This window comes from Centrocercus urophasianus, unplaced genomic scaffold (assembly GCF_019232065.1).
Source record: "Centrocercus urophasianus isolate 14NV4802_14NV808 unplaced genomic scaffold, USGS_Curo_1.0 seq_14, whole genome shotgun sequence".
Lineage (NCBI taxonomy): Eukaryota > Metazoa > Chordata > Aves > Galliformes > Phasianidae > Centrocercus > Centrocercus urophasianus.
The window spans coordinates 50,841,872-50,868,624 of NW_024884586.1; the positions used below are offsets into that span (position 1 = coordinate 50,841,872).

The following is a 26,753-nucleotide window of genomic DNA, read 5'->3' on the forward strand; positions in this document are numbered from 1 at the left end:
TTGACAGCACATCACTGACCAGAGGCCAGCAATTTACTTCCATGTTTGGATGCCATTTATAGCAATGGAGGTGTCAGAGTCCATCTAAACTGTGATGGAGGAACTGGTCCACATCTGCTTGCTGCCAGGGAGGCTGAATGCAGCCGAATGGCAGCAGTGAGGGCAGGGCTGTCTGCCCACCTGCAGGCACCCATCTCGACTGCTCAGCTGCAGTTTGGTGGTGAAACTCAAATACCCCTTCACTTCTTCTTCCTGTTGAGCAGATTCGGTGCAGACACTTTCACTTTACCAGGAATATTTCTTGATAAGTCAGTATCCTGCAAAACATCAGAGATGATAAACTGAATGTACAGAAATGGATTTATAAGCATCTTCCTCCCCAGGCAATGCTTCTGAGTCAGCCAGCAGGAACCAATGTGCCCAGTTCCCCTCAGAGAATGCAGGGCTGACATCAGGCTGCTCCTCCCTCACCACTGCTCATTCAGTGTAGAACCTCTGGCTGGTTTTCTGTGCACTGTGTGGGGGTCACTGTGTCAATGATTTCCCCACACCACAGCCAGTGGGAATGGAAACAGCCTCCCAAAACCAGAGGGTTTTATGCAGATGATGCTTTTGTCAGATATTATTCTGATCAAGAGACACAGAAACCTACAACCCAGCACTGCTGGTGAAGCTGACGTTCTATGAACTCCTTCCACCCTAAGCAGCAAATCTCCCCCAGCAGTACTGAGGAGCACAGCTGACCTTTCCAAGAAGGCCAATGGCATCCTGGCCTGTATCAGGAATGGTGTGATGAGCAGTGCTAGGGATCATCCTGCCCTGTACTCAGCACTGGTGAGGCCTCACCTCGAGTTCTGTGTTCAGTTTGGGGCACCTCAGTACAGAAAGGACATGGAGGTGCTGAAGCAGGTCCAAAAGAAGAGCAACAAGGCTGTGAAGGGCTTGGAGAATATGGCCTATGAGGAGAGACTGAAGGAACTGGGGCTGTTTGGGCTGGGGAAAAGGAGGCCGAGGGGAAACCTTGCTGCTCTCTTCCAATACCTGAAAGGTGCTTACAGAAAGAGCAGGGCTGGTCTCTTCTCACTGGTGACAGGACAAGGGGAAATGGCCTCAGGTTACACCAGGGGAGGTTTAGGTTGGATATCAGGACAAAATTCTGTACAGAAAGGGTTGTGAAGCACTGCAGTGGGCTGCCCAGGGAGGTGGTTGAGTCACCATCCCTGGACGTGCTTAAAAACCATTTGGATGTGGTGCTCAGGGCCATGATTTAGCAGAGGGTTGTTAGAGTTGGGGCAGGAGGGTTAGGATGAGGTTGGACTCGATGATCTTTAAGGTCTTTCCCAACCTGTTAGAATTCTATGATTCTAACACATTCGTTCTGTGAAGTATTTACCCCCACCATGGCAACAGTGGGCCATTTCTCTGCTGCTCTGTGTGTGAGAGAAACTCTGCCCAGACCCCACTCACCTTAACACTGCGGAACAGGTCTTTTTCTCTCGCAGAGGCTTCTTTGGACTGCATGAAGTTATGCAAGGCAATCTTTGCAGCTGTAAAAACACAGGAAAGATTTGAAGATTGAAACGTGCTCTGGCTTCCAGCGCTGAGGATTCATCTGCTTTAATACAGTACCTTTTCCTTTCTTTTGGGTGCCTGGAGTGAGCTTGACTTTGTACCTTTCAGAAAGAAAAGTTTCCGTCAGTCCCAGGGCCGAATGCCCCCAAACCTCCCCCACAGCAAAGCTGCAACTCACTTGTAGTTTGTCATGGCCGTGTAGGGAGCGCAGATGGGCACGGCGAAGAGCAGGATGTCCTCAGCGTGTGGCTGGCCTGTCAGTGAGTCCAGCAGGGCTGTGCCATCCTGAAGGGGAAGGAGGCACACTGTGACAGCAGGAGCAGCAGCCAACTCAAAACAACCACCCCATGTCATGGGGAAGATGAGTGGTGTTCCCTTCCCACCACCCGCAGGTGCCATGTGACAAACCAAGCTGTGCTCAATTCAGGCTCATCACTTTCCTCACTGGTATTTAATTCCTAACCTATCACTCATGACAGACCAGCCTGGAGAAGAGAAGGCTGCAGGGTGACTTCATTGCAGCCTTTCAGTACTTCAATGGAGCCCATAAACAGGATGGGAGCCAACTTTTTGAAAGGGGAGAGAACAGCAGGACAAGGGGAAATGGGTTGGAGTTGAGGGAGGGCAGATGGAGGTTGGACGTCAGGGGGAAGTTGTGTGCTGTGAGAGTGGTGAGGTGCTGGAACAGCTGCCCAGAGAGGCTGTGATGCCCCGTCCATCCGTGGAGGTGTTGAAGGCCAGGTTGGATGGGGCCCTGGGCAGCCTGGGCTGCTGTGAAATGTGGAGGTTGGTGGCCCTGCATGGCACAGGGGGGTTGGAGCTTCGTGATCCTTGAGGTCCCTTCCGACCCGGGCCGTTCTATAATTCCATGATTCTACCATTCCTGAAGTCACACCACTCACAGCAGGACAGACCTCAGTTTTCAGTGACCCCAGTGAGACTCCCAAATGCAGTCACATCTTCTCAGGGTCACCATAAGTTCCCTCCTACCGTTATCCTTTAATTAAAGGTTTTAAGGACCCAGCTAATGACCAGCCTTGGGCAACACCCACAGCCTGTAATTGTATACACAACACCTTGAAGCTTTTTTTTTTTTTCAAATGTAAATAAGCTTCTCAATCAAACTGCACTGCATCAGCCTGTGTCACCCTCCAGCCCAGAGCCACCTACTACTGAGCAGTGCAAAGACCTCCAAAGACAGGGGCCAACCTTCAATTCAGACAGTGCCCATAAGGGAATGTGCTATGTGATAAACAGTGTAAGAAGAAAGCTGGGTTCAAACAGCCTCGAGCACAGAGGGAGCCCTAAGAGCAGAACCAAACCCTTCTGGAGGGCTCAGCACATGAACTTCCACGCCAGTCCCAACCTGCTGAGAGCCAGGTTTGTGCCCCTGGTGCTGCTGACACAGAGCTGCGTGCTACAGCACGGCCCAACAGCCCTGAGGGGGAGTAAACCCTTCTCAGCACATTTAGGAGTTTCAAAGATGAGAACATTTTTACCTCCACTCCCGGCTGATCCTGGTCTTGCTCATCCTGTGAACACAGAAAAGGAGACAGAGCTGAAATGAGCGCATACCTGCTTGCTGATCCCTAAGCCCATGGAGAAAATCAGTTCTTTTATCAGCACGACACAAAAAGCCAAACTCTCATTGCAGAGATAAATTGCTTTAAAGGTAAAAAGAGCTTTTTTATGTAGGTGAGGGGAAGGCTGTTCCCTTCAGAACTCCTCATTAGCTTGGCACACACAAACTGGAGGAGAGAGACGGGCTGTGATTCAGAGATACTGAGTCACAACATCAGAGCTGGGGAGCTCTCAGCTGCACTTCAGCTGCACCGAGTGGGAGGTATTGACTAAACCAGATCCTTGGCAGTCTGGTGATGTACTCAAACCTTCCTCCTGGCTGTGCTGAGAACACAGCATGCACACGGATTGCTGCAGGGTCTTCTTGCTGCTCCTGGAAACCAAAGGGCTCCTGCAGACAGGGCATTAGGTGTGCTCATCTCCACAGCACCCCAAAAACCAGCTCAGCCACCCGGGCAGAACCGCACTACACAGCACCAGGAGACCACAGCAGCGAGTGAGAAGGAAGAGATGTGTGGACAGGAGAGAAGAGGCAGCACACTGCTCACCTTCTCATCCTGCTGCTCCTCCAGGGCCGGGTCCTCTGACTCATGCAGCAGGACTCCTCCTGGCAGCATCTCCTTGCCCCCTCCAGCACCGTGATGCACAGCCTTGGATTTCTGCTGTTGCTTCTTCACCGGTTCTTCTTTCGTCTTCCCCTTTTTCCCTTTTTTCCCTTTCTCCTCTTTGTTTGACCCTGCAGACTGGGGTTGCACATAAGGGGCAGTCAGAGCCAGCAACCGCAGCACCGCAGGGAGGCAGAGCTGCTTTCACTCACCCCCAGCAGCTTCATGATGAGCTCCCGGTCCTCCTCATCCTGGTCCTTGTACTTCTCCTTCATCTTCTTCATTTTACTCTACAGAAGAAAGCGCACCAACAGCTTTAGGAACTGACTTTTGCACAGCTTTGCAACCCATAAAGAACTAAATGCTGTGCCCACACACACCCCTTTTAGGTTTTCCAAGCCTCTCTGCAAGCAGTTCAGCAGTAACCAAGGGACTGTGCGTTCAGTGAGAGCAGCACCACGTGCTCACTGCTCTCAGAGCAGCTCCATCCTCCCCAAACCATCAAGAGCTCCACCAAGAGTCTGAAACTACGAGGCACCACGGACATCCCAGGGAAACCCCAGGTTTCTCCCACATTTCACGTGGCAATGGCTCAGCTCCTGGGTAAACCTGCTCACCTTCTGTCCCCGTTTGATGGGCTGAGGGGCTGGCACACCCTTAGTGGTGTTGGGAGGGGGGGGACGCTGTGTCTCCGTGTCTTTCTGCCTCTCTTCAGGCGCATCCAAGTTCTCAGAGTCATTCTGCTGCTTCTTTTTCTTCATTTCTCTAAGGAAAACAATCACTTGTCACAACACCTCTTGCTGCCACGAGAGAGGCTGCTGCTCTCCTGCCAGCACTACCACTCTGCTTCCCAGCCACAGGGAGCTTGAGGCACATCCACTGGAAATTAACCCTCCTCAGTAAAACCTCAAACCTACAGGAATGCAAAGAACTCTATTAACTGCTGGAGCTGGAGCCCCCACCTGTGAGTGATCACCTCCCACAGCCTCCCAGCCCCTCAGCTGCTGGCTGGCCGGTGCCATCTCTGACACAGCTGTGTTCACAGGGCTCCTGTCAACCAGTTCAAACCCAGACGGAGGAAGATTTCTAGGTTTCCTGATGACAAAGAATGCACTGATCCCCAGATTCCATTTTCCAATCCCAGCCACTCATTCCTGGAGAAGGAATGAGGAGGAGGAAGGAATTCATCTCACCCCAAACACGGAGATGCTCTCACCTCCTCTCCTTGGCTGACAGGTGTCTTCGCCCCTGGGACTTGCTGTCACTCTAAGAAGTGAAACACAGTTAGAGCACACCATGTCCAGCAGCAGGTGACACTGATTTTTGCCCCACACCTGAACTGGGACCTTACCAAGTTGGGTTCTTCCTCTTTGGGGATGGTTTTCTGCAGGGATCTGCAGGGAGATCAAAATGGAGCCCGTGACTGGATGAAGAGCAACTGCACACACACCCACACCCCAGATGTAAGCCAGCCTGGTTACATTGCACCTGGCTTTCTACTTCAAAAATTTAGCTTGGGTGAACAGAAAAGAGCAGCAATATTGGGATTTGGTTTACAAAGCAAGAACTCTGCCAGGTTGTCCCAAATACACAAAACAATACAACAAGGGTTGCTTGTACATAATATACACTAAATGAAAACACACTACGTGGACACCCTGATGCTGAGTGCCCATGCACAACAACCCTGACTGGCCATGGTATTGCCTACAATGGCTGCCTGCTTCCACCCACTCAGTCACTCTGCTTTACAGCCTCTGAGGAGTTCCATTTCCAGAGACATCAGGGAGATGAGCTCATCTCACACGCAGAGCAGCAGCTCAGCACCAATCACTCAGGTTTTTGGGTCTGAATGGCTCTGCAGAGAAAAGTGGGGCAGCCATCTTCCGAGGAGCAAAATCAGTGTGTGGGTGATTGAGGGATGTTTGGGCCAAAACAGGCACTGACAAATGGGGACCAAAGAGCCAGACAGCCTTCACTGGGGAATGGGCAGCTATCTGTGTACTTCAGGAGGTGGGACAAAGGGAAAGCTCTGCAGGGAAGGGGCAGGGAACGGTACACAGCATGGCAGAACTATCACAGCACAGGGTTACTGCCCTGCACCTGACAGCCTGCATAGCTGAGCATCACGAAGTGACAGCATCTTATCACAGCCCTGGTCCTGGTAGCATTTGAGCAGTATGGAGAACCTCAGGAGGGCCCACAGTGCTGATCAACGCAGCTGCTTTGCTTACCTTTGAGACTGCAGATGCGACAGGTCGATTGTTGTATCCGGGTAATTCACCTCTTCCTCTTTCACTTCACTCTTTGGCTCTGGATGTTCCACTTCAGATCCTCCATCATCCTCTTCAGAGACACCCTCTGGCACAGGAGGTGTGCTTACTCTGTCCTGGTCAAGGTCAGCAACATTCTCATCGCCATTATTTTCAGATGTGGCTTCCACATCTCCTGGTGCTTCGTTGCACTCTGCCTTGTCCTCTTCGCTGCTGCTATCTCCTCCTTCTGGGGCACACAGGTGAGGAAAGCACAGCTCACATCAGAAATGGCAGTGAGCCCAACAGCTGCCTCTGTCAGCAGTGTTACACTGTACCTAATAGCTCCACTTCTTCTGACACCAGCTCACTGGCACCGCTGGAAACTGTTTCCAGATCCTCATCCTGTACTTTGATCTTCCTTTCTTCTCGGTGTCTCCAAACGCAGCTTTCATCCACCTAACAACAAAGCCCCCATATGAGGCCAGCACCAGCTCCACCACGGCTCTTTAGCCTTTTTGGAGAGCACCCCACTCAGCCTTACTCGTTCCCTTTGAACACTTTTTGTCATTCCAAGGGCAGTCAAACTAAATCAGCACAATTTAAACCTATTCTGACAACCCAGTAAGTGCAGCTAGCAAAGAGGCACACAGTGCTGCACAAACAGCAGACACACACAGGCCTCCAACAGAGCTAGTGCAAAAATCCAGCAGAGACAGTCATGTTAACAGTGTGTTTGATTTACACGAAGACAACAAAAACCAGGGAGAAATGGAAATGAGAGAGAAGTAATCTTCAGCATGAAGCATTTTATGGGATATGCTCAAATGAGAAAAAAGGTAATTGGGAATATATTGACAACTAGGAAATGAGTTTCCAACAGCTTAAACAAATTACAAAAGGCAGCAAGAGCTGCACAGAAAAAGCAGTACCTTGAACAAGAAGCTAAAGCCCATCATCAGATACGAAGGTGGAAGAAAATTCTTCTTCCCTGAAAAACAAAGACAGAGTCTCATGAAGAGGTTCAACAGCTGTGTTAGATGGAGTCTTTTTTTAAATTCATTTTTGCTACAAGCTTTAGGCTGCCAAAAGTTACCCCAGGGCTCATTGTAGCTTTTGGATGAGGGCAGAACAGGAGAAATCAAAACAGCTCAGCTAACAATCTTCCGTCCAGGGCCCCAGCTAGCAGATGCTGCCTGATATTTGGTCTGGACTGCTCAGAACAGACTGTGAGAAGTGCAGGCTGTCACAGCAGAGGGGCAGCTCAGGGCACAGCCCTGCCATTGCAGCACAGCACCTTCAGGCAAAATGGATGCCCCCACCCCAGCAGTGCCCAAGGATGGGCCGGATGGGGCCCTGGGCAGCCTGACCTGCTGGGAGAGGCTCTGCCCACAGCAGAGGCTGCAGGAGCTTCAGGGTCCTTTCCAGCCCCAAGCTCTTTGTGATTCTGTGAAAACAGTTCATAACATAACTGCACTGCTGCTTTGTGCCTCACCTCGGATCATGAAGCTTCCAGTAGTGAGATATTCTCCTGTAGGTGCAGTTTTAGAAACCTGGAAAAAACGTGATGTCAGCATGTCACGGAAGATCAGCGTTGTGTCATAACAGCACCACAACAGCAACGTTCCAGCAAGCCACGTTTTTAACTTCTGGGAATAGCTTTCTGTAAGAACTCCATATCCCAGGGTTTTTCTGTTCTTTGTAGGACATTTCCCTGAAAGTTGCTCCAGTTCAGCTGCACATTGCTGGCACTACTTTTAGAAGTGCTGGTGAGGACCTGAGCTAGTCAGGCAATAGGAACACAGAAGACTTTACTGCAATCTCTCTAGGCTTACAGTTGAGTAACTTGGAAATGCATTCAAACAATGGTTAATACATAAGCTAGAAGCCCAAGTGAAAAAAAAGAAAAAAAAAAGAAAAAAAAAAAAGGCTAGTTCTAAAATTTCTTTTTAATGGAAGTGATGCCCCTTCAGAAGTAAGACGACAGGCTTGCAACACTTCCTCTACCATGCTCATGTCATATCAGAGGTTAACCTGCCCAACCCTACCCTGAGTGCAGCACTCAGGGAGAACCTGCAAGGAGAACAGTTCCAGCCCCATCCAGCAGTTCCCAGATAGAGCCACAGCAGCTTCTCCAGATGTTCTAACTGCCAAGGTCACACACAGGTGTCCTCACCTGGTTGTGGGAGACCCACCAAGCACTGGTGACAACACGGGCATCCCAGGCAGCGCTGTAGCACAAGGCCATGGTGCCTGCCTCCGTCAGGGTGCGCGGAGGAATGGGTTCACCTACAACAGGAACACCCAACACATCAGTGAATGCAATACACCCACAACAGATGTCATCCCTCAACATCCACACGCAGCCTAACCCAGTATATGGACATCCCAGGGCACTGGGCAGTGACAGCATGGGCTGCTTAAGCTGTGAGGCACAAGCAGCATCCGTGGCTGCTCTTCACAGCTCCTCAGCAGAGGCTGAAGCCACATGTGCTACTGCTCCCAATCCTCAACACAGCTCTGCAAGGCAGCAATAAGTGCACTGCTCACACAGCTAATTTCTGTCACTGGCCACGAACAGGGCAAAGGTTTGCACAGCTGATCTCCCACAGGACACGTCCAATGCACCAACACTTTCATGCTGAGATCAGCACCCTCTGCCAGCACCCAAACTGCTCGTGCCAGCTACAGAAGTCTCGGCAGGTCTCCAATCCCTGCAACCAGCAGCAAAACACTTGCACCAAAACTTCTGCCATCAATTACTGCTTCTCTCAGTGAGCACAGCTCTGCTGTTCCTTCCCACCAGGAGCTCAAGTGAACAAGCACAAACAGCCAGCCATGGCTGGGAAGCACTTTCAGGTGATGACAATCTGATCTTGGAGGAACTGAAGCCTCTTGTGTCCCAACTGAAACCCCTGCAGGAATTGGGTGCTGCAGTGAGGGGGGAAGGAGCTCGCTGGGCTGGACTCGGACATGCAATGCAATGTCTTGAGGCTTCTACAAGCCCCCCAATCAGCCCCACACAAAGCACCTGTTGGATTCTTGATCACACAGCTTGTGGCTCCGTGGAGGTCAGCGTGCACATATATGTCCCCTGGAAAAGAAATAAGTCAGCCATGTATGTGGTAACCACGCAGACCACCAGAGCTAAGGCAAAGACTCCTGGTAGCAGTGGGAAGCACCTCTCTTGTCTGCAAACAACAGGATGGGAAGAGTCTTTCATCCCACCCCAGGTGCCCCAGGCAGGATCAGCTCATTTGCTCCTGACAGGAGTCCACCCAACCCACTCTTACTGCAGGGTGCAGCCTCCCACAGCACTCAGCAGACAACACACACACACACACACACAGCCCTCAGGACTCACCATCACCAAAAGCCCTTTTGCCAAAGTCTCAGCCTAACAACAGAGCAGTCAGAGCTCCCTGCATCATCCAGAAACAAAGAAACTGATAATATTTTCCTTGATTACTCACCTGGTTTAAGATACCGCTTCACAATCAGCTCATTCTGCTGCTGATCTCTTCCAGCAATAACGAGGTAATTCTCAGAGCTAATGAACCACAGGAACTTCTCAAACCTGCCAGATCACACCAAAGCACTGCGTGAAAAACACCTGGAACTCACAGGATGGTACAGAGATGCTTTGTGTGTCAAAGTCAGGGAATGTTCATCTTAGTGTCTGTGATGTACAAAATAGCTTTATATCCTTCCATGTGCCTGGGGCACGCAGACAAGGCATGATACAAATACAGCATCACTGCCAACAGTATTTTGAGATTAAATAAGTACTGCTACCAAAAAGCCCAGCAGCCTCCTATTTGTTTGTAATGCTTTAGTTATCAAACTACACAAACCTCTGCTCATTTGTTAAAAGCTACTGCCACTATCTACCTCACAGACACTGAGCTGCCAGAAAGTAACAGAGGAGTTCTCTAAGCCCACCTCCTAGCTGTGCTGAGAGCAAAAACTCAGCTCAACTACAATCCATATCCATGGAGAAGAACCTTCCCAGGCAAAGGCACTACCAGGATCAGGTCAGAAGCTCAAATAAGCAACTGCAAGGAGGCTGAGTGCAAATTGCAGTGCTCAGAATTCATACTCAGCTCCACTGCTAAGCTCCTGAAGTCAGACTGACACAAACGTTTCAGATTTGTGCACATCCCCAACACATCACATAATAACAACAAAACTGTACTTGCCAATAGACCTTTCTTGCTTTCTGAATGGTGGTAACTGTCTGAACTTCCTTCAGTGTCTGCTTCGTCTTCTTCTCAGCTGATTTAAATGCCTAGTTAGACAAAAAGGCATGATCCCAATCTGCCAGCACAGGAATCACAGCACTGCTAAATGGACAGCAGGAAAAGCAACAGGCAATTTCTCTGAATTTTTTTGAGAGTGCAGGCTCTGCAATCTGCTAATAGCAAGCCCACATTCCCTTCATGCACAGAACAAGACTAAGGCTCAAATCATCACAGCTGTCTGACCTGCACTGTGGCCCTGCTTATCAGTTGGTTGAGCATAAGGATTCCCACTGACTTCCCACTGCTGCCTTTGTAATTACAGCTCTGTCAGCACCTCCAGGCACTCACAGTGCTGACCAAACAGCACAGCAGGCACCTGCTCTCCTTTATTCAGTCACTTTGAGAGCTTCACAGCAATACAGTCCTGGTTTGTTGTCCTCAGCTTTCAGGTCTCATCAGAACTACCTCAACTAGGGCAGGCTTGTCCATGTATCCATGACAGGGATTCAGCTTTCAAATACCTTCTAAAAACAAAGACAAATACCTTTTCTGCAGCTTCTACTGTCTTCTGTGTTTTCTTAGCTGCGTGTCTCTTGTGATCATAGTACCTGCAAAAGACAAGTTTGTTAATGCTTGAAATCCCTGTGTTTTTAGAGTGCATTTCTCATCATTCCTTACATTTGTTGTAAACATGCTATTTGGAGACAGTATTCTTCAGCCCAGATCTTTGGATCTCCTTATACAAGGAAAGCAGCCAAACAAAGTGACTTCCTTCTCACACTGACAGAGTGCCTGCACTGCTGTGTGACAAGAAGCAGCCATGTTCTGCCCCTGCCCAGAACTGTACTCAAAGTCACATGAATGCCACAGCTGGAGAATATCTGCTGTGCAACTGTGAGGCACTGGTTTTTGAGCAGGAAAAGGCACAGCCTGCACCTCGTGGCCATCCACCCACTGCAATGTCTGATGTTTCTTTTCAGAAAGGTGCAGACAGAGCCCTTCCTGTGCATCATCCCTAACAACTGCAAAACACAGGAACTTGGACTAACAAAGCACACTGAACCTTACTTTTTGGCATTGGCGTATGCAGACAAACTGAGATCAACATCAACTAATGATGGTTTGTTTTTCTGAGGTTTCTTCAACTGCTTGTTTTTATTTTTTTTCTTTTTGCCCTTGGGCTCTTCTGTTTCTTCTTTCTCTAAGTCAGCATCCTCCCCCTCCTCTTCCTCTTCAGATAACACATATGGGTTCCTAAAAAGCATGATATCACGTGATTAAGAAAACTGTTTCTTTGTTAATCTCACTGCAATTGCAGGTACGCTGAGCAAACATTAGCTGGGATTTGTGTCTGCTCCTCATTGCTACCTTCAATCCACCTCAGCACAGCTGTGCTATGTCTGCATAGCACAAGAGTCTCACTTCTTTTTCTCTTATTTTTTTAAAAGCACCACGATACAGCATTCAAACCTGTGTAGCAACACTCCCAGTAGCATTTCATTACCAGAACTTCTAACAGAACCAGCACCAAGGCTTGCAGCTCACAGCAGCTGCATTGCTGAACCATCAGCCTGTCATAGGACTGCTTTTAGCACTGAAAGGAGCAGGGTCTCACAGGAATTTTACACCAAAGTAATTAGCAAAACATGCACAGCTAACTGCTGGCTAACACAAGGGGGGTTTGGATCTCTACTGCTTTATGACACCTTCCAATGACTTAGAACACAATCAGACAGATGCACCAGAACAACAGACTGACCAGACCAACAATAATTACAGTAACTAAATTATTTTTACTTTTGAAAGCAAAAAAGAAGGCATCCATCTTTGCTCACAAAGCCATGTTCTCTTCACACAGCTTGCAAATAAAACACAACAGCTTCAGTAACAATTTACCAGCTAAAAAGACACTTACCTGCCGTGCAGCTCACGCCGTGCAGCCTCTTGGTATGGATGACCTGAATGCACTCACCTCAACAGCATTGTGATGTGATTTGTCTGCAGCTTTAATTCTTTGATTGCATTTGCAACGGGGTCTCCCTGTGCCTGAGCCTCCTTAACAATTGCTCCAATCTCTGTCCAGTCTATCTGGTTGGCCAAGGCGCTTCGCACCACCTGGATGGCTCGGTTGACCATCTCCAAGTTCATCTCTATCAGTTCTCCTTTTATCTTATCGACTTCCTGAAGGTAAAAACAGAGATTGACACCCATTGAAGCTAAACACACACTGGGCGATGTTTTTAAGTTAGCAGAAGTAATTAATGCTGAGACAAAACTCATGAATGGCACAGAAGCAATCACACTGGGCAATGGTCAACCTGGCCCTTGCAAGCAGAGCTGCACAAATAAATTTTGGCAAGGGAAGTACAAAGCATTTGTATGAGAGCAGAGGCCCACTGTGCAGACCTACCCTCCCTGGTGGGTTACAGAACAGCAGGGCTCACTTTGGGGCCTAATGCTGACCACAGCAATCATGACCAGCAGGTACAATTCTGTGTCTTCCTAGGTGCAAAATTCCAGTCTTACTTGAGCTTGCTGAAGAGCTTCCAGTCTTTGCTCGTGATCTCTACGGACATTTTCAAGTTTCTTCAATGCTTGTTTTTCCTTTCATACAAGATTAACATGGAAAAAAAAAAAAGAAATATATATATGTAAATGACATCATCTAATCACTGTAAGATACTCAATACAGCACCCCAGAAGAGAAAAATACAACAGCATAAGAGAAGCAAAGACACCAAAATACTGTTGCTAACATGATTACTTGCACTGCAGAACTAACTACTACATCACCTAGTCTGAAACCCATTCTCCACCAACTCAGCATCTCCATAGCACAAATAAGTAAGCAACACCTCCCCCACCTCCAACTACAGAATCAGAATGTCCCAAAGCACTCGAAGCTCAGAGAGCCACCTCAGGTGCTCCATCTCCATGACAGCATACCTGCTGCAATGCTTTCAGGTCAATTTTCTGTCCTTCGAGCTTGGAGTAGAACTCATCTGCTGCCTGCAAGAGAAAATCAGTTTGAAGGATCTCCAAGTTGCATTATCCTACACCAGCAACAAGCAGGCAGGGAAGGTTGGGCACCACAGAGGTGACTGCAGAGCTCTAAAAGAGGAGATAAGCTCAAACAAGGTTCAGTAACTTCCTCCATTTTACCTTTGCAGGAGATGAGTTCAGCAAGGCCATCAAGGTATGTCTTGCTACAAGCTGTGGGCTGTGCATGACAGTAACTAGCTGGCCAAAGTAGGGCCTGCATTTTTGATTACAATATGATGAAATGGAACCTGCTGTTTCACAGTGTGCTCTGCAGATTGTGACTGCAATTATTGACCTACGTGCCCTGAATTCCTGCTCCTTCAATAAGTCATTTAACAAACAACAACAACAACAAAAAACTATAGGAAGCCTAGAAGCTATGGCTAAGGACTGCTCCTGGTGGGCTGCTCCAGTTTCCAGATAACTGTGGTTAAAACAAAAAGCAGGATGCTTTCAGACCATCAGTGCCGTGAAGAAGATGACAGAAACTCAGGCAGCAGGGTAGGAAAGAGAATGGAGAACTCTAATGATCAAGGTCAGGGACCTGATAATGATTCCATGTAATGTTAACGAGTCAAGGACCAGGAGGGACTGCACACAAGGACATGGCAAATTGGACATCTCAGGCTTCCAAAGTAGTCACTGTGATGGTGGAAATGATTGTTTGTCTCCAGCAGTAACTCAGGATCTGAACTTCTAACACTAACAACGTGTTTGACCAGGACTGGTGACAGCCAACAGCCCTGCAGGTTCAGAACACTCCATTATTTCACCTATGGGGCCTATCAACTGAGTCAGCAAAGGCAGCCCTGCCCAACAGTAGCCTAAAGCCCTATTTTACTTAGCCTTTTCTGTGCAAACATTCATCCACTCAATTCATCAGCTCTTCCAAGGCCTCTGTTTTCATTACCAACACCTGCACTATTTTTTTTTAACGGTTCTTCTTAGCATCAGTCAATTAAAGCACTTAAGTACAGCATCAGCAAAAGCACTGTACCTTATTGAATGAGTCAAATTCCAAGTAGGGACATTTTGAATGTTGAGAAAACAAGAAAGGATGAAATTCCTCATATCTGTAAAATACACATTTGATATTATCACCTGAAAACTAATGTCAGTCACGCAGATTAGTAGAAAAGGAAATAAATACTTCAGATATTTACGTGTAGATATCTTCTGCTGGTTTATCTGGTTCCAGGCTTGGCTTTTTCTCCTTCTTCTGGATAATATAACCCTGAAGGAGTGCAGAAATACGTCTATCAGCATTGGCCTTTGCAAAGAATCCCCTTATCTTGGGAAGGCAGTAAGATTCAGGTGCTAACCTACCATGCAGCCCAAGACAGTAATGCACTCTGTCAGGGAGACTTAGAATGGCCTGGGTTGCACAGGAGCACAGTGCTCATCCAGCTCCAACCCCTGCTGTGTGCAGGTTGCCAACCAGCAGCCCAGGCTGCCCAGAGCCACATCCAGCCTGGCCTTGAATGCCTGCAGGGATGGGGCATCCACAGCCTCCTTGGGCAACCTGTGCCAGTGCCTCACCACCCTCTGGGCTCCTTTGCAGCACAAAGTCCTGACTGCTTGCTGCTCTCCATTCCAACTTACCCCACTAACAATGGTGAGCTCACCTTACAGACCTCAGAACTGCCCTACAGCTCCCCACACAAATCAGGGTTGACACGCAGAAGAGCACCACATGCTGTGACAGCACAAGTGCATTCTACATCATCTGCTTGTGAATTATTTAACTGCTGTGCAGGAAGGTAGCAAAGTGCAAGGAAGTACTTTTTGTTCCCCCTAGCTGGAGCCCAAGGTTCCAGAACAGAATCTGGAGCTGATACTGCCAGGAACAGGCATGTGCTGAGCAATACTTCCTACCAGTTCAGTTCTGCAATCCCTGCGTAACTGACAGCCACAGTGCCCAGCTCAGACCTTACCTTTCCATTGAAATCCTCAGTGAGTGTCATATATTCTTCTGCTTTTTCTAAAGCACTGAGTACTTTTTCAATATTTTCTGAAGAGAGAAAGGGGAAGAGAGGAATATTTTAAAACATCTACAAAAGAAAGATGTTTCTATCCAAATACAGCACAACAGATCAACAAAGGACCCAGGCAACTGCTCCTCCAATTAAGTTCCAGCTATGACACGGCCCTGCCATAGGAGTCCTATGTTCTGTTTCCAGTGTATTCACAATCCTAGAGTTTAAAGTGGACCAGGTTGGTCCCAATGTAGAACATTACAGCACATAATGTGATCAGAACTGCAGGCTTAAGGAATACTCATCCCTTTGAAAAAAATCTTACATAGCAATGTGTAGACATAGAAATGTGTACAACCCCTAAGGCATTATTTCCTACGTACCTTTACTTTCCATATGTTGATCTATTTTGACATAACCAGAAAATCCAGCTTCCATAAGGCAATGCTCAATGAGAGTGGCTCCATAAGCTATTTAAAAAATGAAAAACAAAGATAACCACCTCCTGAAAACATTCTCAGTGAAATCTGCATTCACATTAAGATCAGCACAGAAAGCATTTCCATAAGCCTTGACCAGGATATGCAGTCAATCCCCAGATTGCAGAGAGTGAGGCACTGTGCTCCCAAATTCAGAAGGCAGAATCTATGGTGAACAGGTGAGCAGGACTCCTGCAGCTGCCCTCAGAAATGCTGGCTGGTTGTGCAGAACTGACAGGGCTCTGATGAGATTTTAGCAAATTAGGGATGCTTGGGATCACTTGGAAGTGTGAAGGGTCTAGGACTGAGTGATGCTAAATGGTTCCAAAAGAGACTGGGTAAACAGGTGGAAGAAGAGTGCAAGCTAAGACATTAAATGCTCAATGATCAGGGTGGGAAGCCTGTAAAGCATGGCTACTGGGACTGAGACACTGCTCTGCTAAAGTATCAGTGCTTCTGCTATGGGAGGAAAGCAATTAGGAGCAGGTTGTTTCTTTAGAAGGAAAGCAGGCTGGAGAAAGAAAGGAACAACGGTGGTGAAAAAGGGAAACGAGAAATGGGAAAAGTAACACTTAGGTCTGCAAATCGTGTGATTTAAGCTGTTCAAGGTGCCTGCCAAGCACCCTGCATTTATCAACAGTGCCAAACAGGGAGAATAAACCAAATCTGTTGTTCTGACCACCCCAAACAAGTCAAATCTGCTTCTGCAGTCAGAAGAACTGGGGCATGGGGTGCTTCACCTCTCTTTACAGAGAGCACCCACACAGACAGGCCAAGCCTCCTGGTTTCATATCAGTGCTCAACCCAGGACAGGCATCACCCAGCTGCTCCTCAACAACATCCCTGCCCTGACTGCACACTTCCATCTCCTGCTGGGGAGAGCCAACAGAACCATCCCCAGATCCTCCAAACTGAAGCAGCACTGCAAGGCTCACTGTGCAGTCAACTTTAAATACGTTTTCTTTTAAAATCTATTCCATTTTCAAAAGCTTGGTTTGTGTTATTATTTCTCTAACATACATAAAAGCAGACTGCCAAAAAAACCCAAAAAACTTTAAAAGACTGTGCAGAATCACCTATTGCCCTCGTTTCTCTTCCTTACGAAACAGCACTACTTACGAAGATGTGGGTTAAGAACCCTCTTCAGCTGTTCCCCTTTGGGTGCATTTGATATTATCTCAGTTAACCTACAGAAGATAAAAGAGTTGCCGTTTGAAAGAACAACAGATTTTCAGGTCACATTGTATTGCCTAGAAGCAACAACACATTTTCAGTATGAAAAGGGCAAAGTAGCCTGCAGTACATGAAGACTAGCCCCAGATACAGCACTTTTAAAGAACACTAGAGTTCAAAGTGTCATTAAGTTCAAGTAAGCCTACTTTTCAAGCCTGCCAGGTCCCTTTGGACAGCATTCCTTCCTTCTGTTGTATTAGCTGCACCACTCAGCTTGGTGCCATCGACAAACTCGTTGAGGGTGCGCTGGATCCCATTTTCCAGGTCACTGAACAAGATGGCAAAGAGCCTCAGCCCAAAGAAGGACCCCTGGGGGCCACCACCCATCAGCAGCCTCCACCTGGACACAGAGCCGTAAGTAATTTGGGTTTATTCCCACACATACACCATTAAAAAGCAATTACCTTTCCAAGGAGGGCAGCGGGGTGGGTGCTTTTGCACTGTCAACTGGGTATCGTTCCCGAACTGCAAATCTGACATCATCTGCTTCATCCGTGCGAAACCTCAGAATGTTTAAAATGAGATATTCGTGGTCTGTCAGGACTATGTTACCCTGCAAGCACACCACAGCGGGCCCTTAGCAAAGGCTGTGCTCAAGTGTTCACTTCCAGAGCACCATTGGCAGCTCTGCACTCACCCTGTCGTACAGCTCGATGATCAGGTGATAAGCAGCTTCATTGCTTCCAAACTGGAAGTCCACAATTCTGTCTATTCCCAGCTGTCTCACGCTGACCAGCCTTCTGGTCTTCAGGTGCTTACGGCACTGCCAACAGCAGAGAGAACAGCTGTGACAAGATGCAGACACATCTGCTTGTGACATTTTACATCAACACGCATTTGCTTTTTTGTTTTAGCTGTCAACCCCTCCAACAACACTGGCTGCTTCTTAATACAAATACTACAAAAGGAATATTATAAAAATTCTATTGCTGGGTTCAGTAATATAAACATAATAATGCTTTGATATTTACAGGCAACACGATTGTCACCATCAAAAGATTTTTTCTATTTCAACAGCTATTTGTTGTGCTGGCTCGCTCAAAACAAGGTCATCTGTCACTTCAGCAAGAGTGGCTAATTAAAGTTCAGAGGGTGTGTATTACAAAGAGAACCAAGATTAATCCTGCATCCACACAAGACATGCAAATCCACTGCAGAGTCCATGCAGAGCCCTCTCAGTGAGGCCACATCCAGGGGCAGCAGGCTGTGCAGATCTGTGTGAGCTGCATCCCCACAGATCTGCCTACAAGAATGCAACCAGCAGCTTGCAGCAAGACCTGAACCCTCCAAGTCTGAACAGACTGAACAGAAAGACCTTATTAACACAGCATTAATACATTTGGACAATCCAGCTGGAACGACAAGGGTCTCACTGGAGTAAAATTCAGAACAGTCTGGGTGGCTCACAAAATGTTCAGCACATTAATACCAGCATTCACAAATCTACACCTTCAATGTTTCTGGCACTGAGCATCAGCAAAACGATCTGAACTCCGAATTTGCTCTTCCCATGTCCTCAGTCACCTGCCTGATCAGGATCTAATAGCTAAACCCTTCAGAGTTTTCTTGTCCCCAAGGTCAGAACATTAATGCTGTTTTCTTTAATCAGCATTCTTTTCAAAATGAAAGCACCAGTTCGTTTACCTTCATTGCAAAGCCAGATGGCATCATGTTTTTTGGCCACTCAAACTCCGTGGTGTGAATCCGTATGCCAGATTCGAGCAGCAGTGTGGCCTTGCAGTCTGGTCTGTTAACAAAACAAAGACTCAATTTGGCATGTGAGCAGCCACCTCTGACTACACAGCAGCCTGCAATGGAATGAGATGGAACTACCATAACCAGCAGCGCATCATCTACAGGAAACAGTGGACAAAACCAAGGAACACCAGCAAACAGTGCTCCAACCAGGCTGACAGCAAAAGGATGCCCATGCTTTAAATCTATAGATAACAGACCAAGCAAAATGAATGCTTTTGGAGTTAACTCTCCCACTCAACTGGAGGCAGGCAGGTGCCACAGGCTGCAGCGGAGGACATGATGCACCCTACTCACTGCCTGGGCACTGGTGTCACTCATAGAACTGCCACTCTCCATTCCTGCCACTTCTCTCTCCCTTCCTCACACACAAAAACATGGCAAAATCAGGAGAGTTTTCTTCTCAGAAACAGTGGTGCTGCAGTGGCACAGCTGCCCAGGGAGGGAGGGGAGTCACTGCCTCTGGAGGTGTTCCAAACAGTGAAGATATGGCACTGAGGGACGTGGTTTAATGGGTATGGTGGGGTGGGCTGGCAGCTGGACTTGGAGATGTTAGAGGTCCTTACAAACCTCAGTAATTCTACAAAAAAGAAACATCCATATCCACATGCTCTTATGGCAGCTCCTCTACCTTTCTGGACATTTTCTGCTGCATTTTAAAAAACTGAGGCAGGGGAGGTTTAGGTTGGATATGAGGAGGAAGTTTTTCAGCCAGAGGGTGGTGAGACACTGGCACAGGTTGCCCAAGGAAGCTGTGGATGCTCCATCCCTGCAGGCATTCAAGGCCAGGCTGGATGTGGCTCTGGGCAGCCTGGGCTGCTGGTTGGCGACCTGCACACAGCAGGGGCTTGGAGCTGGATGAGCACTGTGCTCCTGTGCAACCCAGGCCATGCTGTGATTCTATGATGTGATTCTATTAACTTTTCCTCTTCTCACACCTGTACCACAGGCTATCTCGCAAGAATTTCCAGAATAACAACCGCTGCATTTTATCAGGGAACAACAGAATTCCAATGAAAACTTCTCAGAAAAGCCAAACACAGTTCATACACGCAACAAACGCAGCAACAATGTAATGAAACATAAAGATATCCTTACTTTTGGAGGCGAATAAGGTACGTCTTATTGTCCACATCATAAACATTGTTCACTCTCATTCCCAGTAAGCTGCCAAAAACAAAACACGTACTTTGGAGAACACAATATACAAGTGTCAGGAAAAAAGAAAAAAGCAGGATAACTGAGATATACACAAGTGTGAGCGGTGATAAATCACCACAGAGGTTACTGGCTGCGGCCCCCAGCGCCACGGCACGGCCTGAGGGACGGCGGGGCTCTCCCCACGATCAAACAGGAGAGCTGAGCGGGCAGCAGGGGGGACAGGAGCGGCAGCCGTGACGGCGGGCAGGCGGCAGAGCAACGCCGGTGTGAAGGGGCAAGGAGGAGGCCGCTAGCACGGGGGCAGAGCGGAGCCGCCTCACACGGCCCCGGTTGCACACCGCGGGCAGCAGGCGGTACCTCAAGCGCAGCTCGGCCACCAGCGCGCGGATGTCGATGGTGCTGAATCGCGACTTCATGCTGCCGGTGCCGCTGTTGATGCCGGTGCCGCTGCCGGTGTCACCGTCCACCCCTCACGGCGGCCCTCGCGCATGCGCCAACGCCCGCTACGGGTGCCACTCGGTGCCAATTTCCGTCGCGGGGACGAAACGCGCGCTCCGCTCCGCGCGCACGCGCCGTGCCGTGCGCAAGGGGGGATTCCGGAGGGCTTGTGGGCAAAAGGGTTTGGTGGTGCGGGCAAAAGGAACCCGCGTCTCTCTGTGTTGCCCAGGCTACGCTGCAGTGGCTATTCACAGGCGCGATCCCGCTACTGACCGGCACGGGAGTTTTGACCTGCTCCGTTTCCGACCTGGGCCGGTTCACCCCTCCTTAGGCAACCTGGTGTGCCTCGGCTCCCCGGGGCTCACCATATTGATGCCGGCCTTAGCGCGGACGCCCGCTCGGCATAGCGCACTGCAGCCCAGAACTCCTGGGCTCAAGCGATCCGGCGGGCTCAGCCTCCCGAGTAGCTGGGATTACAGGCGTGCGCCACCGCGCCCGGCAGCGGCTCCACCGCAACGCCGCCACCCGATGCCGGCTGTGCGTGCGGACCGGGCGGAGCCTTCGCTTCTCTCCGCAGGGCTTTGCTACGGAGCTGCGCGCTATAGCGGTGCAGCACCGCTCTTAGGAACAATAAATGTTGTTCCTAATATCCAGTCTGAATTTTCCACGCGGCAGCCTGAGGCCACGACTTCTCATCCTGTCACTGTTACCTGCGGAGCTGGGAGGGTCCAGAGGAGCCACAAAGATGAGCAGGGGGCTGCAGCACCTCCACTACAAAGACAGGCTGAGGGAGCTGGGCTTGTTCAGCATGGAGAAAAGCAGGCTGTGGGGTGAGCTCAGTGCAGCCTGCAGTACCTAAAGGGAGCCTGCAGACAGGAGGGGAGTCAGCTCTTGGCAAGGGGAGATGACAGCAGGACAAGGGGAAATGGTTTGGAGTTGAGGAAGGGCAGATGGAGGTTGGATGTCAGGGGGAAGTTGTGTGCTGTGAGAGTGGTGAGGTGCTGGAACAGCTGCCCAGAGAGGCTGTGATGCCCCGTCCATCCCTGGAGGTGTTGAAGGCCAGGTTGGATGGGGCCCTGGGCAGCCTGGGCTGCTGTGAAATGGGGAGGTTGGTGGCCCTGCATGGCACAGGGGGGTTGGAGCTTCGTGACCCTTGAGGTCCCTTCCAACCCAGGCCATTCTGTGATTCTGTGATTATCTGGGAAAAGAGGCTGACTCCCACCTCAGCACCACCTCCTTTGAACAGTAGACAGCAATGAAGTCTCCATTCAGGCTCCTCAAAAATTATCAAACCACAGAGAGCAAGCCATGGAATGTATTTTGAGACTGAAGCTATTCCAGCTAAGAGACGAGTCTGGCCCCATCTCTTGATCACCTTCCCTTCAAACATGCATAGTTCAGATCCCCAGTGCCTTCTCTTCTCCAGGCTGAACAGGCCCAGCCCCCTCAGCTTGCCTCAGAGAAGGAGAGGCTGAGCAGCCAGGGTTGGGCTGGGTGTTTCTCACAGGTTCCTGCCTTGATTCTATGATTACATGATTCTATGATAGGAGAGCTGCTCCAGCCCCTTCCTTATTTCAACAGCATCTCAGCTTGGGCCTCTGCTGAGGAGGTGGATGGTCCCTGAGCTGCTCCAGGGAGGCCAGCCTCCTCCTGGGCACCTGCAGCTCCTCAGCTTGAGCCCTGGTTGCTTCTCATACAACCAGTTGGGGTCTGGCTGCCAGTGCCTAGCTGGGTTCTAGAGAAGGATCAGGGGCATCTCCTTGGCTGGGAAATTTCTTTTAATGAGTGCTTCTCTCTCCCCTATTAGAGAAACATAATTTTTCCCCTCTTTTCCTCCCTCTTCCCCTCAAGAAAGGCCCCTGTGCATCGTGCCCCCTGCAGCTCACACCACACATGCACAGTTCCCAATCACACAGCAAAAGGAAGCTGGGTCCCGCTCTCTTGCCCAGGCTGTGCTGCAGGGACTGTTCACAGGCGCGATCCCGCTACTGATCAGCACAGGAGTTTTGACCTGCTCCGTTTCCGACCTGGGCCGGTTCACCCCTCCTTAGGCGACCTGGTGCCCCCTGGCTCCCCGGAGGACACCATATCGATGCTGATCTTAGCCTGGACGCCCGCTCAGCACAGCTCTCTGCAGCCCAGAACCCCCGGGCTCAAGCTGTCCGCCAGCCTCAGCCTCCCGGACGCTTGGATTACAGGCACAAGCCACCGTGCCCGGCTGTTTTTCAGCCTTTGGCAGATTCCTCGACATCTGTCTTGTATGGGCTCTGCCTGGCCACACAGTGGCAGTGGGGATCTGAGAGACAGTCCTTCTGCTGCCCGTGTTTAAAAATGGATGGACGGATACACAGGAAAGGCATTTCTGAGCACAAGTAGATTTAAGCAGCTGACAAAACCCAGAGTTCTCACTCTTAGCCTGGAGAGACACGCTATGATGCTCTGCTTTCATTTTAACCCCAAAGAGGCACGATGTCTCCGGAAGCTCCATCTCTGAGACAGCTCAGCACTTCATTTACTGAAGAGAGCATAAGAGATGTCTCACTCTTTGCTTTCTCTTACAAAGAAAGGCATCTTGATTCACCAGAGGTCTCCTAAGAGAGAGGAGCTCAGAGCTGAGGACACAAAGTAGTTGTGACAGCAAACAAGAAGTGGAGGAGGCTAATGAGATGATCCTGGGAACTTTGGCTCCATCTGGAGCAGGCTGAACCTGACTGCTGGAGGGATGTTTGCTAAAGTGCACGTCTGGGAAAATCTGCTGCCTGGGATTTCCCATGTTCGTAGTTAAATTTACTGGGATCTCAAAGGTTTGGCAGATCCTGCACTATGACCCCTCACTGCTGCAAGAAACCACAACACACACAACTTAAGCACACACAAATGAGCAAGGCTGTGGCCACGTCTGCAGGAGACGCTTTTGTCTTCTCTCAGTATCGACTCTTTTGTGCTCACTCCCTGGGATGGACGGTGCTGCAGCTGCCAAGCGCAGGGTCGTGGGGAAAGCAGCCAAAAGAGGTTGGGTCCCGCTCTCTTGCCCAGGCTGTGCTGCAGGGACTGTTCACAGGCGCGATCCCGCTACTGACCAGCACGGGAGCTTTGACCTGCTCCGTTTCCGACCTGGGCCGGTTCACCCCTCCTTAGGCGACCTGGTACCTCCCGGTTCCCCGGGGGACACCATATCGGTGCCGGCCTTAGCCTGGACGCCCGCTCGGCACAGCTCTCTGCAGCCCAGAACCCCCGGGCTCAAGCTGTCCGCCAGCCTCAGCCTCCCCGACGCCTGGATTACAGGCACAAGCCACCGTGCCCGGCTGGCTGCAGCTCACACTGTCTCTGCTCTCCAACAGTCAGAGATTAGCCTCACCATAGCAGCAGGATGCATTCGTGCTTTAGCAGCACACGGGACAGGAAGAGCACAGTCTGCAAAGCGTAGCTTTTCAAGTAAAGATTCAGTGCAATACTTTGTTTTGGAATGGCCAAACTAAGCTTTGTAGGACAAAAATAGTGTGTTGTCCTCCCTTATGGTGTCCAGGGAGAGCTCCTGATTTTTGTATTGAGGTACTGGAAAGAGAGGTACTAAGCGGCAACCTACTTGTTGCATGAAGACTGGGGGCTGCAATGAGATGTTCTGATTCCCAGAGGACATGATATTAACAAAAATGTAATGCAAAAAAAGCAGGAGCTTCTTTCCTTTATCTGTTCACAACTGCAATAGAGAGCTGTGTAGAAATAACCTCACAGAACACCTGAGATCTGCACCACGTATTTGCACCTCAGAGGGCTGTCCAAGCTGTCTTGCTCCATGCTCCAGTTATCTGCTTAAGGAAGAGCTGTCAGTGACAGCTGGAGTTTTGGCTAATGGTATTAATTAATGACTACAGGGTCATGGGTGTGAGGAGATGGAGGTTTTATGTCCACAAAAGGACGGGAAAGGCCAGCAATTTGCACAGAGATACAACTCAGGTTGCTGCTCCTGGCAGAGCCTGGCATCCCCCCAGCACCTCCTCCTGCCAGTAGCACTGCTCTGTTTGGCCAAAAATGCACACTTTTCACTGCAAATGCAGGCTTTTCATCGCACTTAAAAACTATCATGAGTGGATTGAGATACCAGGGGGGTGAAGCTATCTGTTTTGCTTGACAAAATGTGGTAGGAACAAGCTTGGCAGGCTGAGGAGGGCTGAAACATGGCTGAGACAGATTCAAAGTCCTGCAGCATCCCCCTGACGTGTCCCCTGCCTTCAAACATTACCTGCTATGAAGAATGTGGCTGCTCACAGATGGGAAAACTCAGCTGCTCCACGGAGCCACATGTTGGGAACCAGAGGCCTTCGGAAGGAGGGCTAAAACACACAGCTTCTGCAAAGCCAAAGTACCCAGAGCTCCTTGGAATCACCATACTGCTTCCATGCTTAGCAAGATACTGACAAGGCTGAGATCATCCTGGTGTCAGCAATGGAATGGTCCAAAACCAGCTCACAGGTCTCCAGAGGACAGAAGCTGCTGCCCAGCCCAGGCCTGGAGGTTCCCTGCATGTACAGAAAGGTGGAAGACATCCAAGGAGACCAGGACGGGGCTTTTTGATTAGAAAAGCAGAACTCCCAGCAATTCTCCAGGGTCCTCACTACACACACAGCACACACAGGGGCTAACAAATCTGCTGCAACCACAGCACTCAACTCCCACCCTGAGTCCCACCCTTGCACTGTTCCATAAAACCTCACAGGAAGAAGCTGAGGACGTGTTCAGTGCTGCACTACCGATAACGTTTGCATCGCAGGCTGAAGCTTCGGCTTCCTGGCCAAGCCCTGCTGTGGCTGCACAAACGCAGATGTTGCAGAATGGCAGGAAATACTGCTGAGATGTCCTGGGGCCACCTCCGTCACTCTCCGACTACAGCTGTCCATGGAAAGCACTACTTTGACCTGTCCCCCCTCCAAGATGGCACTTGGCCTGCTGTGTCCTATCTCTTGGCGATAAGAAAACCGAGATAAAGCTGTGATAACAAGGATATTACTCGTTCTCACAGCAGAGCTTTGCTATACAGACACTAAGGGCAAAGTATTAATGCACTGGTCTTCCTTGGAAGGCCACGGGGTTCTCTGAAGGATCATAGAATCCTAGAATGACCTGGGTTGCACAGGAGCACAGTGCTCATCCAGCTCCAACCCCTGCTGTGTGCAGGTCGCCAACCAGCAGCCCAGGCTGCCCAGAGCCACATCCAGCCTGGCCTTGGATGCCTGCAGGGATGGGGCATCCACAGCCTCCTTGGGCAGCCTGTTCCAGTGGTGAGGCACTGGAACTCCTCCAGTTCCACTGCCTCACCACCCTCTGGGTGAAAAGCTTCCTCCTGTTCCCCTCTCATGGTGTCAAAAAACTAAGCAAGATAAGCAACAGCATATGAAAATGGAGCTGGCCTGATAACCCACATTGATTGGGAGGGTAAATTATATTCAAGTGATAAAAAGAAAGGGGGCATTGACCCGTTTCCTTGAAGTCTGCTTATTGGTTATAACACAAAGCCAAAATGTATCACTTTCTTCCGCCGTATTCTCGTGACAGCACTGGGATCACGGGTGGAGGACAGAACAAGCAGACACAGGCTTACACCACCATGAAAGACACAGCAGCAGATGTCAGTAGCTGTGCAGCTGGTGAGGGAAGCAATAAGGAGCAGACAGCCCTGCCGCCCGGCCCAGGCCCAGCCACCAGAAGGCCCTGCAGGCATCTGCAGATATCCTTTTCCCCAGGCTTGAGCCTCTAATCACTTTATAACTCTAATTACTTCATGCTCTCAAGGCTGGAAATCCACGCTGGCAGCTCAGCAGGACACACTGTGCGCTGAAACATTTACCTTGCACAGGAACGCATCAGGCTCTCCCAAGGACACGAGCAAGCTTTGAATTCTTAAGCAGGTCCCTGAAACCCAACCCCTTGGAGGAGGGCAGCTTTTCAGGTAACTTGGAACACCTTCAGGTATTGTAAAGGCTTTTGTTTGGTGTTTGACCTTGAGAATCAACCAGCAACACAATAAACAGAGCTTTATTGGGCACTCCTACAGGTGTGGGTTTGTAGGCTGTCTGCAGGGTGAGCACCCATCTACACCCATCTCCCCCTGACCGACGCAGTGCTACATCGCCAAAGGCCTTTCCACACCGTGGCCACCTCAGATGCCATCACAAGGCCCAGCTTTCACAGCGGTGTCACTGAGTGGCGGTGAGCTCTCCCACCTGGGGAGCACTGGGCGACACGCCGTCCCCACGGACCCACGGCAGGGCTCTTCCGCAGCCATTTTTAAGGGCAGCCACGTGTGACCCCTCCTGCCCACTGACACAAAACAGTCGTTCCGGAAGCAGGCAGTGCTCTCCTACCTCTTCCTACCAGCCCATAGCTTCGAGCTACACGGACTGCACCGCACAGGGCTGAT

The 26,753-nt window shown here is 49.7% G+C and overlaps 1 protein-coding gene across 2 annotated transcripts; it reads right to left on the reverse strand.

Moving 5' to 3' along the window:
- Window positions 1–20,364, reverse strand: NEMF (nuclear export mediator factor). 2 transcript variants are annotated; one of them, XM_042814704.1, is made up of 33 exons: window positions 20,255–20,364; window positions 19,835–19,903; window positions 18,626–18,728; window positions 17,619–17,744; window positions 17,386–17,534; window positions 16,868–16,935; window positions 15,653–15,739; window positions 15,228–15,304; window positions 14,457–14,527; window positions 14,291–14,366; window positions 13,198–13,260; window positions 12,778–12,855; window positions 12,224–12,432; window positions 11,320–11,505; window positions 10,796–10,859; window positions 10,210–10,298; window positions 9,484–9,587; window positions 9,042–9,104; window positions 8,187–8,299; window positions 7,506–7,563; window positions 6,943–7,001; window positions 6,349–6,469; window positions 5,993–6,257; window positions 5,110–5,152; window positions 4,975–5,024; window positions 4,376–4,523; window positions 3,971–4,048; window positions 3,702–3,896; window positions 3,072–3,104; window positions 1,751–1,857; window positions 1,630–1,673; window positions 1,468–1,547; window positions 1–317 (listed from the first exon to the last, which is right to left on the reverse strand). In XM_042814704.1, the coding sequence occupies exons 1-33, from the start codon at window positions 20,311–20,313 to the stop codon at window positions 240–242; spliced, it is 3,213 nt and encodes a 1,070-aa protein (XP_042670638.1). In that variant the 5' UTR covers window positions 20,314–20,364; the 3' UTR covers window positions 1–239. The 2 variants fall into 2 exon arrangements, with proteins under 2 accessions (XP_042670638.1, XP_042670637.1); XM_042814703.1 differs by having other exon boundaries at window positions 5,993–6,260.
- Window positions 20,365–26,753: the final 6,389 nt, after the last annotated feature.

Excerpts from the sequence above, each read along its gene's own strand:
- NEMF (XM_042814703.1), bottom strand. The coding sequence starts at position 20,313 with ATGAAGTCGCGATTCAGCACCATCGACATCCGCGCGCTGGTGGCCGAG. Across the intron at positions 12,856-13,197 it reads ACCTGAAAGCATTGCAGCAG|GAAAAACAAGCATTGAAGAA; the intron begins GTATGCTGTCAT and ends CTTGTATGAAAG. Across the intron at positions 9,588-10,209 it reads AAAGCAAGAAAGGTCTATTG|GTTTGAGAAGTTCCTGTGGT; the intron begins GCAAGTACAGTT and ends GTGATCTGGCAG.